Genomic DNA, 18,154 nt, shown 5'->3' with positions numbered 1-18,154 from the left:
CTTGACCTGAGACAAAGGGGAAAAGCAGATAGTTTGCCTCAATACTTTTAAAGAATCCCATCACCTTTAAGAGTATATCCAAATAACTGGAGCTACAGTAACTCCTTTTATTTTTTTAATTTTTAAACTTATTTATTTTTAAATAGAGACGGGGTCTCGCTATGTTGCCCAGGCTGGTTTCAAACTCCTGGCCTCAAGTGATTCTCCTGCCTTGGCCTCCCAAAGTTCTCGGATTACAGGCATGAGCCACCACTTCCAGCCAGAGTAACTCTTGTATCAAAGGAAGAGTTTCTTTAGAGCAGTAGCCCAGTGATTTCTGAAAATACTTTGTAAACATCTTATAAATGGCTGCAGAGGATTGATCCTAACACACTGGGTCGTGGAGGGGCCATCCATATGAATGAATCTGAGGACTAGGAAGTAATAGAGTCATATGATGTGCTATAGCTGGAAAAGTCCTAGAGATCATCTAGAACACCACCTCCATTTATTACTACAAGAAACTGAAGTTGACAGTGGGATGACTTCCAAAGTCACAGAGAGACAGCAGCAAACCCAAGTTAAGAACAAGGACTCAACTGGGCTTGGTGCCTCAACGCCTATAATCCCAGCACTTTTGGAGACCAAGCCAGGCAGATCACTTGAGGTCAGGAGTTCAAGACCAGCCTGGCCAACAAAAATACAAAAATTAGCCAGGTGTGGTGACACATGACTGTAGTCCCAGCTACTCAGAGGCTGAGGCAGAAGAATCACTTGAACCAGGGAGATGGAGGTTGCAGTGAGCCAAGATCGCGTCACTGCACTCCAGCCTGGGTGACAGAGTGAGAGAGACTCCATCTCAAAAAAAAAGAAGAAGAATGAACAAGGACTCAATTACTTTTCTTAATAATAACTTTGTTTTTAAGTGTAGAGATGGGGGTCTCACTATGTTGCTTGGACTAGTCTTGAACTTCAGCCTTAAGCCATCCTCCCACCACAGCCTCCCGAAATGCTGACATTATAAGCATGAGCCACTGTGCCTGGCCAATAATAACTTTTAACTATCAAAAAAAATTTAAGGCCACAATCCCATATCCTAGAGACAAATTTCGTTAATATTTTGATCACTCTTTTCCTAATAATTTTTCTTATAATTGTATAGATGCATTTACATAAGTGTATACATCTGCTCAGGCTGCCATAACAAAATACCATAGGCTGGGGAGCTTAAACAACAAAAATTTATTTTCTCACAGTCTGAGGCTGGAAAGCCCAAGGTCAATGTTCCCATAAGGTTTGGTTTCTGGTGAACAGTCTCTTCCTGGCTTGCAGATGGTCACCTTTTTGCTGTGTCCTCACATGGTGGAGAGAGCAAGCTCTGGTGTCTCTTCTTCTTAAATGCGCCCCAGCCCTATCAGATTAGGGCTCCATCCTTATGACCTCATTTAACTTTTGTCACTTCCTCACAGGTCCTATGTCCAAATACAGTCAAACTGGGGACTAGGGCTTCAACATATGAATTTGGAGGGGACACAATCAAGTTCATAGAATTCTGCCCTAGCCCCCCATAATTCATGTCTTTATCACACACAAGATACATTCATTCCATCCCAACAGCCTCAAAAGTTTTAACTCATTCAATTTCCACTTCAAAGTCTAAAGTCCCAAGTCTTATCTAATTATCATCTAAATAAGACATGAGTGATCTTGAGTAAAGAGTCATCCTAAAGCGAAATGCCTTTCCAGCTATAAACCTGCGAAACCAGACAAGTTATGTGCTTCCAAAATACAATCGTAGGGCAGACATAGGCTAGACATTCCCATTCCAAAGGAGAGAAACAGGGAAGAAAGGAAGGGGTGACAGGTCCTAAGCAAGTCCAAAGCCTACCAAGGTGAATTCCATTAGATCTAAGACTCAAGAATAATTATCTTTGGCTTGATATTTCTGCCTCCTTGGCTTTTCAGGAGCTGCCTCACTGTGATAGGCCTGCCCTCTTACATAATGAAGTAAATGACCTTGTCCTCAGGTCTGTGGTGAGGGGGGCAGCCCTGATGACCTCTGTCACTTTGAGAGTAATTCTTTCCTTTCCCTGGAAAATAGCACAGATTCACAGTCAAATAGCTCTATGGTCCAGTCTTCCAGAACCTAAGAAGTCCAACAGTCTTCCTTCATTCATTTCTGTCCTCTTGCATTTTACTACAAGCAGTAAGGGAGAGCCACATCACATCTTCAAAACATTGCTTAGAAATTTCTTCTGCTAAATATGCAATTTAATTGCTCTCAGGTTCTACCTTCTACAAAACACTAGAACACAATTCAGCCAAGTTCTTTGCCACCTTATAACAAGGATCATCCTTCTTCCAGTTATTTCCCTATTATTAACTGTTTCTATCTGAGATCTCACAAAAATTGCCTTTAATATCTACACTCATACCAACATTCTGATCATGATTAATTATACATTCTCTAAGATGGAAGTTTTCTCTGTAGCTCTCCTCTTTTCTTTCTAAGCCCTCACCAGAATCACCTTTCATGTCCATATTTCTAATAACCCCTTCATGGAAATCTCAGTTTTTTCTAGCATGCACCTCAAAACTCTTCCAGCCTTGACCCATCACACAGTTCCAAAGCTACTTGCAAATTTTTTGGTATTTGTTTCAGCAACAATCCATCTCTTAGTACCAAAATCTGCAGTAGTCTTCTTGGATTGCCTTAACAAAGTACCTTAGACTGGGTGTCTTAAGCAACAGAAACTTATTTCTCACCGTTCTGGAGGCTAGAAAGTCCAAGATCAAGGGGCCAGCTGATTCAATTCCTGGTAAGGGCTTCCTTCCTGGCTTACAGATGGCCACCTTCTTACTGTGTCCTCACTTGGTAGGGACGGAGCTCTGCTATCTCTTCTTCTTCTTATGAGGGCACCAGCCCTATCAGATTATGACCTCACTTAACCTTTATCACCTCCTCACAGGCCCTATCTCCAAATATAATAATACTAGGGGTTGAGGCTTCAATATATAAATGGGGGGTAGACACAATTAAGTTCCTAGCAATAAGTCTTAAATTGCTTATTACATATATACATATACACACATACATTGAGGGTTTTAAGTTGACCCTTAAACAACATAAGCTTGAACTGCATGGGTCCTCTTATGGATCTTTTTCAATGAGACACAGATAGAAAATGCAGGATGTGAAACCTGCATATACAGAGGGCCAAGTTTTCATATAGGTGGGTTCCTCAGGGCCAAGTGAGGAACTTGAGTATGCACAGATTTTGGTACATGCAGGGGTCCTGGAACCAATCCCCCAAGTATACTGAGGGATAACTGTAATACTTTTTTTTACCAAGTTCCATGAAAATGTTCCTCTTATTCAAAGCATGATTTTTAATAAATGCATAATATTCTATCTTAATGACTATTATTTTTTACTGCTGTTTAAGTCATTTTCAAATTTTGCTAGTTAAATAATTCTGCAGTGAACATCTTTGTACATACATCTGTGTCTGCTGTGATGACTGAGGATAAATTTCCAGAAATTCAGCTACTGAGTCAAAGCCTATTCCTATTCAAAGACTTGGTACATATTGCTAAACTGCTTCCCAGAAACCTGTAAGAAGGTATACCCCCATATGAATAGAGATTATAATTAGAATAAACTATTTTTGTAAATAAAAAAAGATCAATGTCATAAATGACCAAAAAGGCAAAGTTCTGTTTTGTTTTGTTTTGGTTTGGTTTGGTTGTTTTTGAGACAGGGTCTCACTCTGTCACCCAGGCTGGGGTGCAGTGGCATGATCATGGCTCACTGCAGCCTCGATCTCCCCAGGCTCAGGTGATCCTCCTGGCTCAGTCTCTCAAGTAGCTGGGACTACAGGTATGCACCACTATGCCTGACTAATTTTTGTATTTTTTTATAGAGATGAGGTTTTGCCATGTTGCCCAGGTTGGTCTAGAACTCCTGGGCTCAAGTAATCCACCCATCTCCACCTTGCAGAGTCCTGGGATTACAGGCATGAGCCACAGTGCCTGGCCAGATTTTTTTCATTATATTAAAGAAGACTAGGCCAAGTGCGGCAGCTCATGTCTGTAATCCTGGCACTTTTGGAGGCTGAGGTGGGCGGATCACTGGAGGTCAGGAGTTCAAGAACAGCCTGGCCAACATAGTGAAACCTTGTCTCTACTAAAAATACAAAAAAATTAGCCAGGAGTGGTAGCATGGCCTGTAGTCCTAGCTACTCAGGAGGCTGAGGCAGGAGAATTGGTTGAACTTGGGAGGCAAAGCTTACAGCGAGCCAAGATCATGCCACTGCACTCCAGCCTGGATGATGGAGCAAGACTCCTTCTCAAGAAAGGAAAGAAAGAAAAAAGAGAAAAGTGAAAAGAGAAAAGGAAAAGGAAAGGAAAGGAAGGGAAAGGAAAGAAGGAAGGAGAGAGAAAAAAAAGAAAAAAACAAAGAAAAGAAGGAAGGAAGGAAAGAAGGTAGGTTAAAGAGACAGGACAACAAATGAAATGTATGGTTATTGATTAGATCATGGCGGGGGAAGGCTATGAAAGTATATCAAAGAGATATCTGCACTCCTATGTTTGTTGCAGCAATGTTCGCAATAGGCAAGATTTGAAAGCAGCCTAAGCTTCCATCAACAGATAAATGGAAAAGGAAAATGTGGTACATAAACACAACGGAGTACTATTTATCCATAAAAAAAAAAGAATGAGATTCTGTCATTTGCAACAATATGGATGGAACTGGAGGACATTATGTTGTGTAAAATAAGCCAGGCACAAAAAGACAAACTTCACATGTTCTCACTTGTTTGTGGGAGCTAAAAATTAAAACAATTGAATTTATGGAGACAGAGAATAGAAGGATGATTAACAGAGGCTGGGAAGGGGAGTTAGGGGTAAGAAGAGATTAGGGATGGTTAATGCGTACAAAAATAGTTATCTAGAATGAGGAAGATCTAGTATTTGCTAGCACAATAGGGTGACTATGGTTAACGATAATTTATTACACATTTTTAAATAACTAAAAGGGTATAACTGGAATATTTGTAACAAAGAAATGAGAAATCCTTGAGGTGATGGATATCCCATTTACCTTGACATGATTATTACACATTGTATGCCTGTATCAAAATACTCATGTATTCCATAAATACCTACTATGTACCCATAAAAATTAAAAATAAATAAAAATTTTAAAAATGTACAAAAAAGCTTTCAAAATATTTTTGGGGACAATTAGGGAGTTCTTAATATAGACTGTATTATAGACAATATTACTGTATCAGTCTTAAATTTCTTGATTATGATCATGGTATTTCAGTTATGTTGACTTTCCTAGCTCTTAGCAGAACATGCTGATGTGTTATATAGCATGCACAGCTTATATTCAAATGATTCAGAAAATACTTGTATTTTTGTGTATGTATGTATGGAGACAGAGATAGAGAAACATGAGAGAAAAATAAGAGGGAGATGAGAAAGAGCAAATCTGGCAAAATGCTTGTCACTGAACCTAGTAAAGGGTAATGAGCACTCTTGGTACTGTTCTTTGAACTTTTCTATAGGTTTAACATTTCTCAAAATAAAAATATATGAGGGAGCAGGCAAAAGACAAGAATGGCTTATTCATAGAAAAATAAAATAGCCTGTAAACATATGAAAAATGTATGGGAATAAAGTTGCTTGATTATTTAAGGTTTTTCATTTCCTCCTGCCCTCTTGGCATTTGCGCTTTAATCACTTCAATTGTATTTCATCAATGAGACCAGGAAGGAGAAGGAAGTGAAATCTCAATCATTACATTTTGCTTCTCATTAGCAGTCCTGGAAAAAGGTTTAAAAGATTAAATCAATCACAATGAACTCATTACAATGAGTTCTGAAAAGGACCTGTAAACCTGAAAACCTGGTTTTCAATTCAGATTCTTCTGACCTCCTATGACCTTAAATGTTCAGTCCCAAATAGCAAAAAACAAAAGTTAGTAATAAATCATATGAAAAATAGGTTTTCTTTAAATAAAGAAAAAAAGTTCACCTCTACCATTGGCCTTTACTTTTATCAGGAAAGTGGGCCTATGGAATGTACCAAATTGAAGGCAACCAACGGATTCACAAACCATGGACAAAGGTTTTCCTTTTCAGAAACAATATGAAGGAAGCAGTATAACACAGTGGTTCACACAGAGGTAGGAGCTACTAAGTCAGATTTTCTGTGTTTGAATATTTACTTCACCAGTCACTAGCTATGTGATTTGTGGAAAATAACTCAATCTACTTATGCTTCAGTTTCCTGCTCAAAAATGGGAACAACAGTAAAATCTGTCTTAGGGTTGTTGTGAAGTTTAAATAAATTAGAATACTTAAGGTCTCAGAATGGCATCTAGCATACTGTAAGACCTCAATAGTGTTAGCTGCTGTGGTTTGTTTGTTTTGAAACATGGTCTTGCTCTGTCGCCCAGGCTGCAATGGCAGCAAACCAAATGTACCAAATGCAGTGGCATGATCATGGCTTACTACAGCCTCGATTTCCCAGGCTCAAGCCATCCTCCCACCTCAGCCTCCCAAGTATCTGGGACTACAGGCACATGCCATCACACCTGGCTAATTTTTTTTTTTTGTAGAAATGAGGTATCTGTATGTTGCCCAAGCTGGTCTCAGACTCCTAGGCTCAAGCAATCCTCCTGCCTCAGCCTCACAAAGTGCTGGAAACCATGCCCAGACTATAGTTCTTATTATTACTAATATTACAACAACAAATGCTACAATCATTATCATCATCTTCAACTTGTAGTTGATGGAGTTTGGCATGAGATTCAGAAAAAACAGAGCAACACAAAAGTATCACAATCCCCCCCCCCATACCCCCTTACACACACACACACACACACACATATCACAGGTTGAAAAAGTGAAATAGGTCAGACTCTAGGTCAGTCCTTTAGTGTCTCAAGCTGTTTTGAGGGAAACTGGGGAGAAGGTAACAATATACCAGAAATGTATGGCTCATTTCAAGAATTAATCTGTGTGATCTTGACAAATCAATCTCAGGAGAAATTAAGTCAATCATTTATCAAATTTTATTGAGGTGTACTATGCATAGGTCTTGAGCCAAATGCAAAGAATATAAAATGGAACAATGTCTATGTCTTTTAAAACTTTGTGTTCATGTCAAAGAAATATATATATGTCATATGATGGATGTGCACACGGTAAAATGGAAGCACACAGGAGAGACCTAAATTAGACTTGGGAGAAGGAGAGAACAGCACAAAGATTACCCAGAAGTGATGATATTTAAACTGAGCCTTAAAGAATAATGACAGGTAAACAGGGATAGAGAGGGTTAAATCATTCCTCCGGGGTAGAAGCTAACAAATGTAGAAAAAAAGACGAGCCCTACTCCCCCTATACAAAACCAAAAAACTTCCCCCTAAAGCTAATAGATAGACAGCCATCAGAGAAAGGCGCCTGAACAGATGTGCTTCAGGAATATCTTCTGCTTACACACGACATCTCCATCCTCCCCAGCTCAGAATAACCCATGTTCGGAGAAGCGACAGAAAGCTACAATTAAAAGAGATTCATAGACAAGTTTCTCACTTACAACACTGGGCGGCAGCAGTGGTCAATGGCTTCCTCTGGCTTTCTTCTTGACTAGAATACTAGAAGAGGAAAGGAGAAATAAATAAATAAATACAATCAGAAGCCCAAGTAAAGACAGGGGAAAAAATCACAGCTACCCATAAAAAGGTTTAGTGTTTGGAAACAAAATTTTTATTGAACAGAAACAGAACATCCTGCTCCTATTTTCTGTGTGATGCTGACATATAGGCCAGCCTATCGGTGATGGCCCTGGCCAAGTGAGACAGGCTAAATAAGGAAGGATGATGAAGAACTGTCCTGACCAAGGGCACCTGGGCACCCACCCAGCTCTGCCAGGCAGCTGTAGAAGGTTTGGTCTTAGAATCCTTAGAATATTTCACAGCCCTCTGAGTTTTCCTGGGGCTAATGTATAGAATATTTCCCCATTCAGGTGATGCAAGTGAAAACCTGTCTGGGGCTGTTTTCTCATTTTTAAGTAATAGTGCTTCTTTGCTCATAAGGTCACATGGGAAATAAGTGGAACTGCTTACCTAAGCATGTGGTGCAATATCTGGTATCTATAAGAGTTCCTCTTCCACTAGCACTGTAACCTCCGCCATCCCACCCACCACGACCACCACAAAAACAAGTACACGGTACTGAAGACATAAGAAAATGTTCCATAAAAGGAAAATAGTTATGTCCAAATCTTGAGGATGGGCCCGATTTAGAAGGCAAAACAGAAAGAGAAAGGCACAAACAAATTAACAGGGGTACACAGAGTCTGGAAGACAGTGAGAATAGTCTGGTTCAGAGTCCACTGGAGAATTAGAAAAATGTATCTCGGCCAGGCAACTTGCAAACATGAGATTTGGAGTTCTCATCCTGACCTGGTCACTTATTCATAAGCTATGAGACCTGAGGCAAGTCAGAGCTTCTCTAAAACTGCCAATGAACGAGTTACTTATTAACTCAACAAATATTGATTGAGTATCCACTATGTGCAAGGCCTTGTTCTAGGCACTGGCAAAACAGAATTTGTAAATCATGGTAAGAATTCGAACTTTTCTAGTGTACTGAGAAGCCCTTTAAGGTTTTAAGCATGAGAGAATTATGATTTGATTATACTTTTAAAAGATCAATCTGGCTGCTATATGAGATGAACTGTAGGGAACATGAGGGGAAATAATTACTGCAATAATCCAGACAAAAGTTGATGGCGTTGTACATAACACTCTTACGAGTATCAGTGGTGAAGAGCATTTCAAATGGTTGGGATCCAAAATACAAAACACTTTCTGTATATAAATATACTTTATAAGCAATAGAGTGTGGTATAAATGTCAGAGGTAGATACTGTTATTACTAATTTCCATGGATAATAAGAAAAGTCAAGTACAATGTAAACAATATGATAGCACTAGCAAAATTGCCAATCACAAAAATGTTCAAAACATCTTTTTTTTTTTAAACAGATTCTCACTCTTTCCCCCAGGCTGGAGTGCAGTGGAGCTATTTCGGCTCACTGCAACCTTCGCCTCCCGGGTTCAAGCAATTCTTGTGCTTCATTCAGCCTCCCGAGTAGCTGGGATTACAGGCGTGAGCCACCACACATGGCTAATTTTTATATTTTTAGTAGAGATGGGGTTTCACCATGTTGGCCAGGCTGGTTTTGAACTCCTGACCTCAGGTGATCCGCCTGCCTCGGCCTCCCAAAGTGCTGGGATTACAGGTGTGAGCCACTGCACCCAGCCAGGTTCAAAACATGTTGAAGGTCAAAGATCCACTCCAAAATAACAAAAGGACTTGGTTATAAATAATAGCCACTACAAATAATTATGATTTTTGTAGACAGTACCTAGACATAACCATGAGGAATCCCAAAATTTTAAGTATTAAGAAGAATTCAGACCTAAGAGATCAGAGTAGATATTTTCAGAAGCTATATTTAATGAATCTCTTCCAGGCCCAAAACAGAAAGCTTAAGTCTAACTAGAGTATAATTAATGATGTTAAGATGGCTAAGAAAAAAGCTACAAAATCTGTCTACAAAAAACAGACAGGGATAATAGAAGAAAGAAAAATTACAGGCCAATTTCATTTATGAATATAGAGACAAAAATCCTAATTAATAGATTACTAGGCCAAATCTATCATATTAAATAAGTGTGTGTAATATTCATATGTGAATATGTATGTATATGTGTGCATACATATGTGAGTTAGCACATAAATGTACATATATCCTGTCCAGGTGGGTATTAAATGCTAGGCCAGTTCAATATCTGAAAATCTACTCATGTAATTCACCATATTAAACAGATCAAAAGAGAAAAACTATGTGATCTAACAGATGCAGAAAAAGATTTGATAAAACCCCATACTTTTTCATGACAAAAATGCTTAAAAAATAAGAAAGAAAATAGAATTTCCTTAATCTGATAAAGAGTATCTACCAAAATCCATGGCAAACAGCATACTTTAAAACTTATAAAGCAGTCCCCTTACAGTCAGAAGACAGACAAGGCTCTCCACTCTCACAATGTTAAAAATTATACTAGATGTCTTAGGCATTGAATGTTTTAAAGAAAAGGTCATGAGAAACAAGAAAAGTCTGAGACAATATTACAACCAAGAGAAGCCTAAGGAGACATGACAACTAAGTGTAATGCAATATCCTGGATGAGATCCTGAAACAATAACAAAAAAGACTCCAGGTAAAAACTAAGGAAATCTGAATAAACTATGGAATTTTAGCTTTATTTTTTAGTTAATAAAATAAATAAAAAATACTCTTTAGTTAATAATAATGTATCAATATTAGTTCATTAACTATAACAAATGTATCATACTAACGAAACTGCTTTTGCAAAAATCATAACTAAGGAAAGTATGACAGTGAAAGAAATCAGACCTAACCAGTTTCATCTTGCTTCCAACCTTTAAGCTGTCCTTGTTCATTCCTGGGCATAGGCTGAACTAACTTCGGGAAGGAATTCAGTTCATGGTTTTGACTCTGAAACAAAATTGATAATAGCCCTTTTCCAAAAAGACCCCCTTCTTGCCTGGGGACCAGTCTGCCTTTGCAAGACTAACAAATTAGCTACAAGATTAGAAATCACTTTAGGGGTCATGCAGCCTCTGGCTCCAAGAGTCTGAACCTCCCCAAATTGCTCCTGGGAATAACTTCACTATTATAAAACCTAAGATCAGTGCTTGAGATATTTTGCAGACCCTGCACTAAATCGATCAGCTGACACCACCTATCTGGCCCAACCAGTTCTGCCATCCCACCCAGGAACAGAAGACAGCAAGAAAAACTCACTTCTACCTGCTATGATTCCATCTCCAACCTAACCAATCAGCATTCCCCACTTCCCAAACCCCTACCTGCCAAATTATCTTTAAAAACTCTGATGCCTGAATGCTCTGGGAGACTGATTTGAGTAATAATAAAACTGCAGTCTCCTGCACAGCTGGCTGTGAGTAAATTACTCTTTCTCCACTGCAGTTCCCCTGTCTTCATAAATCAGCTCTGTCTAAGTAGCACACAAGGTGAACCCATTGGGCAGTTACGTTAATGTAAGATGTTAATAATAAGGGAAACTATAAGATGGGGTGGGGGAGGGGATAAATATCTGCTCAATATTTCTGTAAATCTAGAACATCTAAAAAATGAAGTCTGTTAATAAAAATATATGCATAAACAGGCCCAGCACAATGGCTCATGCCTGTAATCCCAGCACTTTGGGAGTCCAAGGCAGGCAGATCACTTGAGGTCAGGAGTTCAAGACCAGCCTGGTCAACATGGTGAAACCCCATGTCTATTGAAAATACAAAAATTAGCCAGGCGTGGTAGCACATGCCTGTAACCCCAGCTACTTGGGAGGCTGAGGCAGGAGAATCACTTGAGCCCAAGAAGTGGAGACTGCAGTGAGCCAAGATCATGCCACTGCACTCCAGCCTGGGTGAAAAAGTAAGAATCTATCTAAGAAAAAATATATATTACATATATATACGTATATTATATATGTATATTATATATTATATATATAAATAATGTATAAACAATTCAACACTCAGAAAAATAAAGCGTAAGGACTAGAAGGAGAAAACTGTAATTTAAAGATGCAAAACCTAGTTACACAGAAAATCTAAGGGAATCTCTAAACTATCAGAACTATTAATAATAAGAGTTGATGAGTAAGATCAATACTTTAAAAAGATGATCAGCAAAGCATTTACTTATAATAGTAATGTGATAACCGACTAGAAAATGTAATTTTTAGAATGTACCATTTGCAACAATTAGGAAAAAAAAATCTAACAAAAGTAGTATAACACCTACATGGAGAAAAAATATCTTCCCCCCGCTTTAGTCTGAATGTTTGTATCCCACCACCCCTGCCCCCACCAAAAATTCACCTGTGTGATGGTACTAGGAGGTAGGGCCTTTGGGAGATGATTAGGTCATAAGGGTGGAGACTTCATGAATGGCATAAGCACCCTTATAAAAGAGGCTCTAGAGAGCATGCTTCCATCACATGAGAACACAGCAAGGTGCTATCTATGAACCAGGAAATGGGCCCTCATCAGACAATGAATGTGCCAGTGCCTTGATCGTAGACTTCCCATCCTCCAGAATTGTAAGAAATAAGTCTCTGTCGTTTATAAGCTATCCAGTTTGCATTGTTATAGCAATCCAAATGACTCAGACATCCCCTATAGCACTTCTCACCTTCTAATACTCAACTATATTTATTATATTTCTTGCTTACTGTCTGATTCTGCCTATGTGATCCAGGAGGGTAGGGATCTTCAACCTCTGATGTATATTAAACACAGAATAGTGCATGGTACATGGTGCTTAATAATTGATTTGGTGAATAAATGAATAAATCTCACCAATAAACAGGGAACTACAAATTAAAACAATTTCTATACTTGTTAGATTAACAAAAATTTAAAATCTGATAACATCAAGTATCAGTAAGGAAACAGTGAAACAGGAAAAGGGTAAATGTAAATTGTTACAATCACTTTAGAAAGCAATTTAGTAATATAAGGTTGAACAGAGCATATCCTACAACGAAGCAACTATCCTTCCAGGTATACACCCAGAGACTCTCTCAGATAAAAGCATAGAGAAACAGGTTCAGAAATGTTCACTGCAGCATGCATTTATAATAGTGAAAACCTAATTGCCCATGAGGAGGAAAAGTAATACAGTGTGGTACAATCCAGCTCTGTAAAGTGGTAGGTGCCCGAGTCAGTCTTGATTAGTGCTTCTAGGCCCACAAGGCATATGGGAAACGTTACACACTGTAGAATAAAAAAGTTAGACTCTATATTGTATTTTTAAAATGATTTTGCAGCAAGTATGATGAAATCTTAATAATTATTGAATCTTAGGGACAGGTATAAACATAGGTTTCCTTTCATTATTCCTGTATTTGTATGTATACTGAAATTTTTTTCATGATAAAAATAGAAAAAGAGAAGAGACAGAAGCCAACTTGAAGAAACTCCCATTAACCAAAGATGAGATCATTTTAGTATCAAAAAGAATGTCCAGCCTGGGCAACATAGCAAGACCTCACCTCCACAAAAAATTTAAAAACTAGCTAGGTGTGGTGATGTGTGCCTGTAGTCTCCGCTACTTGGGAAGCTGAACTGGGAGGATCACTTGAACCTAGATATTTCAGGATGTAGTGAGCTGTGATTGTGCCACTGCACTCCAGCCTGCACAACAGAGCAAGACCCTGTCTCCAAAAAAGAATGATTGCAATGGGTTGAAATACATTACCAAATATACCCAAATTTATAAATACATAGTAACATTCTATTTAAAAAAGAAAACAACTTACTGGTCATCTTGAGAAGCTGCTGAGGCAACAGTTCATTATTCTAAAAATAGATAAGGAGAATGTTTTTCTTATACAGACTATATTTCTGTGAACCGAATAGCTGGTAAGAGAAAAAAAATTTTTTTTTTTTTTTTTTGGGACAGAGTCTCGCTCTGTCACCCAGGCTGGAGTGCAGTGGCACAGTATCGGCTCACTGCAAGCTCCACCTCCCGGGTTCACGCCAATCTCCTGCCTCAGCCTCCCGAGTAGCTGGGACTACAGGTGCCCGCCACCACGCCCGCTAATTTTTGGTATTTTCAGTAGAGACAGGGTTTCACTGTGTTAGCCAGGATGGTCTTGATCTCCTGACCTTGTGATCTGCCCATCTCAGCCTCCCAAAGTGCTGGGATTGAGAAAATATTTTTTACAGACAAATCATAGCTAATAAATGCTGAAGGGATAATATAATTAGACTATCAGACCAGCCACAGTGGCTTCCGCCTGAAATCCCAGCACTTTGGGAGGCCGAGGTGGGCAGATCACTTGAGGCCAGGAGTTTGAGAGCAGCCTGGGCAACAAGGTGAAACCCTGTCACTACAAAAAAAATACAAAAATTAGCCAGACATGGTAGTGTACGCCTGTAATCTCAGCTACTCAGGAGGCTGAGGAACTCGGGAGGCGGAGACTGCAGCCCCACTGCACTCCAGCCTGGGCGACAAAGTAAGGCTGTCCCCCAAAAAATAAATAAATAAAAGAAAGAAAGAAAATCATCATTTTTCAGACTCTAATAAAATAGTCATCATTATTTGCAGCTAAAACCATTAGATGAAAGGCTGATGGGAAAACATCATAATGAATGAAATGGGCTGACGATACTTGAATCCACTGTTGAATTTTAACATCACGTCTATCACAAAAATGAACTACAACCTAATCTTCCAACAAATAGATGCGCTTTTCAGTTTAAAGGAAATAAGAGAGATAAAAGAACACGGTAAATAAAACCTGGGGACACAATCAGCAAAACCCAGAATGTGCAGAAGTCTACAAAACAGAGGAGGGTAAGTGAATGATTTTACAACTAAAATGATTTAAGGAGCTGAGCTTGGTGTCTCATGCTTGCAAACTCAGCACTTTGGGAGGCCAAGGCGGTCAGATCGCTTGAGCCGAGAAGTTTGCGACCAGCCTGGGCAAATGGTGAAACATCATCTCTACAAAAAATACAAAAATAAAATAAAGTAAAATGATTTAAGAGACATTATAGCCAAATGGGCACATTTTATCTGGCTCTTGAAATGAAAAAATCCACTATGAAAAAACATCTTCTAGATAATAAAGAAAATTGAAAAGACTAGGTATTGCATGACACTAAGAAATTATTAAGTTCAGTGTGATAATGGCATTGTGGTTTTTTTTTTTTTTAAAGCATTATCTGTTAGAGATCTATATTGATATATTTATGGATGAGACAAGATAATACCTAGGATTGTTTTTTGTTTTTGATACGGAATCTCGCTCTATCACTCAGCCTGCAGTGCAGTGATGTGATCTCAGCTCACTGTAGCCTCTGCCTCCCAGGTTCAAGGGATTCTCCTGCCTCAGCCTCCCAAGTAGGTAGGAATACAGGTTCCCACCACCACGCCCAGCTAATTTTTGTATTTTTAGTAGAGACAGGTTTTCACCATGTTGGCCACGCTGGTCTTGAAATCCTGACCTCAAGTGATCTGCTCACCTTGGCCTCCCAAAGTGCTGGGATTACTGGCATGAGCCACCACACCCGGCTGGATTGGTTTTAAAATACTCCAGCAAAAAAGGGAAGAGTAATTCTATATTTTTTCATGTTTCAAAATTTCCATAATAAAAAAGATTTTAAATGGAACAGCAACCAAAATGAGAGACCACTTCATACGTGATAAGAATGGAAGAATGGATATAATAAAAAAGATAGTAACAAGTGTTGACAAGAATATGAAGAAATTGAAACCCTTATACACTGCTGGTAGGAGTATAAAATGTCACAGCCACTTTGGAAAATAGTCTGGCAGCCTATCAATTAAATGCAGAGTTACCATGTGATCTAGCAGTTCCACTCCCAGGTTATACCCAAGAGAAGTGAAAACATATGTCCACACAAAATTCTGTATATAAATGTTCAAAGCAGCATTATCCATTAACAGCTAACAAGTAGAGAAACAACTCAACTGTCCATCAACTAATGAATGAACTTAAAATGTACTACATCCATACAAAGGAATGTTATTTGGCAATAAAAAGGAATTTATTTACATGCTAAAACATGAATGAAACCTTGAAGACATTATGCTAAGTGAAAGAAAACAAAGGACCATATGTTATATAATTTCATTTATACGAAATGTGCAGAATAGGTCCATAGAGACAGAAGGTTGATTAGTGGTTGTATAGGGCTGAGGAGGATAGGGAAGAATGGAGACTGATGGCTAAGGGCAGAGGGTTGCTTTATGGGGCAATGAAAATATTCAAAATTGTGGTGATATCCATGGGCACAACTACGAAGCTAGTAAAAGCCACTAAATTGTAAGCTTTAAATGAGTGAACTGTACAGTATATATAAATTATATTTCAACAAAGCTGCTAAAAAGATAAACAGCACAGTGGAAGAAAGATGAAAGATAAAAACTTAGTGAATGCCATACCCTAGAACAAAAACAGAAGGCAAAAATCTGATTTGGAGTTGTGGTGATATCCATAGGGTACAACTATGAAGATACTAAAAGCCACCGAACTGTAAGCTTTAAATGAGTGAACTGTATGGTATATACAAATTATATTTCAATAAAACTGCTAAAAAGATTAACAGTGCAGTGGAAGAGAGGATGAAAGATGAAAACTTAGTGAGTGCCATACTCTAGAATGAAAACAGAAAGCAACAAAGATACTCCTCAAGAAGAGCAACTCCAAGACACATAATTGTCAGATTCATCAAGGAAAAAATGTTAAGGGCAGCCAGACAGAAAGGTCGGGTTACCCACAAAGGGAAGCCCATCAGACTAACTAACAGCTGATCTCTCAGCAGAAACTCTACGAGTCAGAAGAGAGTGGGGGCCAATATTCAAGATTCTTAAAGAAAAGAATTTGCAACCCAGAATTTCATATCCAGCGAAACTAAGCTTCATAAGTGAAGGAGAAATAAAATACTTTACAGACAAGCAAATGCTGAGAGATTTTGTCACCACCAAGCCTGCCCTACAAGAGCTCCTCAAAGAAGCACTAAACATAGAAAGGAACAACCAGTACCAGCCACTGCAAAAACATGCCAAACTGTAAAGACCATTGAGGCTAGGAAGAAACTGCATGAACTAACAAGCAAAATAACAAGCTAACATCATAATGACAGGATCAAATTCACACATAACAATATTAACCTTAAATGTAAATGGGCTAAATGCTCCAATTAAAAGACACAGACTGACAAATTGGATAAAGAGTCAAGAACCATCAGTGTGCTGTATTCAGGAAACCCATCTCATGTGCAGAGACACACATAGGCTCAAAATAAAGTGATGGAGGAAGATCTACCAAGCAAAAGGAAAACAAAAAAAGGCAAGGGTTACAATCCTAGTCTCTGATAAAACAGACTTTAAACCAGCAAAGATCAAAAGAGACAAAGAAGGCCATTACATAATGGTAAAGGGATCAATTCAACAACAAGGGCTAACTATCCTAAATATATATGCACCCAATACAGAAGCACCCAGATTCATAAAGCAAGTCCTTACAGACCTACAAAGAGACTTAGACTCCTACACAATAATAATGGGAGACTTTAACACCCCACTGTCAACATTAGACAGATCAACGAGACAGAAAGTTAAGAAGGATATCCAGGAATTGAACTCAGCTCTGCACCAAGTGGACCTAATAGAAATCTACAGAACTCTCCACCCCAAATCAACAGAATATACATTCTTCTCAGCACCACATCGCACTTACTCCAAAATTGACCACATAGTTGGAAGTAAAGCACTCCTCAGCAAATGTAAAAGAACAGAAATTATAACAAACTGCCTCTTAGACCACAGTGCAATCAAACTAGAACTCAGGATTAAGACACTCATTCAAAACCGCTCAACTACATGGAAACTGAACAACTTGCTCCTGAACAACTACTGGGTACATAATGAAATGAAGGCAGAAATAAAGATGTTCTTTGAAACCAACGAGAACAAAGACACAACATACCAGAATCTCTGGTGCACATTTAAAGCAGTGTGTAGAGGAAAATTTATAGCACTAAATGCCCACAAGAGAAAGCAGGAAAGATCTAAAATTCATACCCTAACATCACAATTAAAAGAACTAGAGAAGCAAGAGCAAACACATTCAAAAGCTAGCAGAAGGCAAGAAATAACTAAGATCAGAGCAGAACTGAAGGAGATAGAGACACAAAAAACCCTTCAAAAAATCAATGAATCCAGGAGTTGATTTTTTGAAAAGATCAACAAAATTGATAGACCGCTAGCAAGACTAATAAAGAAGAAAAGAGAGAAGAATCAAATAGATGCAGTAAAAAATGATAAAGGGGATATCACCACTGATCCCACAGAAATACAAACTACCATCAGAGAATAATATAAACACCTCTACGCAAATAAACTAGAAAATCTAGAAGAAATGGATAAATTCCTCGACACATACACCCTTCCAAGACTAAACCAGGAAGAAGTTGAATCCCTGAATAGACCAATAACAGGCTCT

General features: G+C 38.5%; 1 protein-coding gene across 5 annotated transcripts in view; it reads right to left on the bottom strand.

Moving 5' to 3' along the window:
- The window catches only part of UNC13B (unc-13 homolog B), a 165,889-nt gene that overhangs the window by 127,393 nt on the left and 20,342 nt on the right, over positions 1-18,154 (bottom strand). For all 5 annotated transcript variants that reach the window (XM_032164079.2, XM_058445500.1, XM_032164081.2 and 2 more), the window contains exon 6: positions 7,594-7,651. In XM_032164079.2, the coding sequence (XP_032019970.1) occupies positions 7,594-7,651 (58 nt within the window). The remainder of the gene's footprint in view (positions 1-7,593; positions 7,652-18,154) is intronic.

Source organism: Hylobates moloch, unplaced genomic scaffold (genome assembly GCF_009828535.3).
Source record: "Hylobates moloch isolate HMO894 unplaced genomic scaffold, HMol_V3 SCAFFOLD_10, whole genome shotgun sequence".
NCBI classification, from domain to species: domain Eukaryota; kingdom Metazoa; phylum Chordata; class Mammalia; order Primates; family Hylobatidae; genus Hylobates; species Hylobates moloch.
This window is presented reverse-complemented; position numbering and strand designations above follow the sequence as displayed.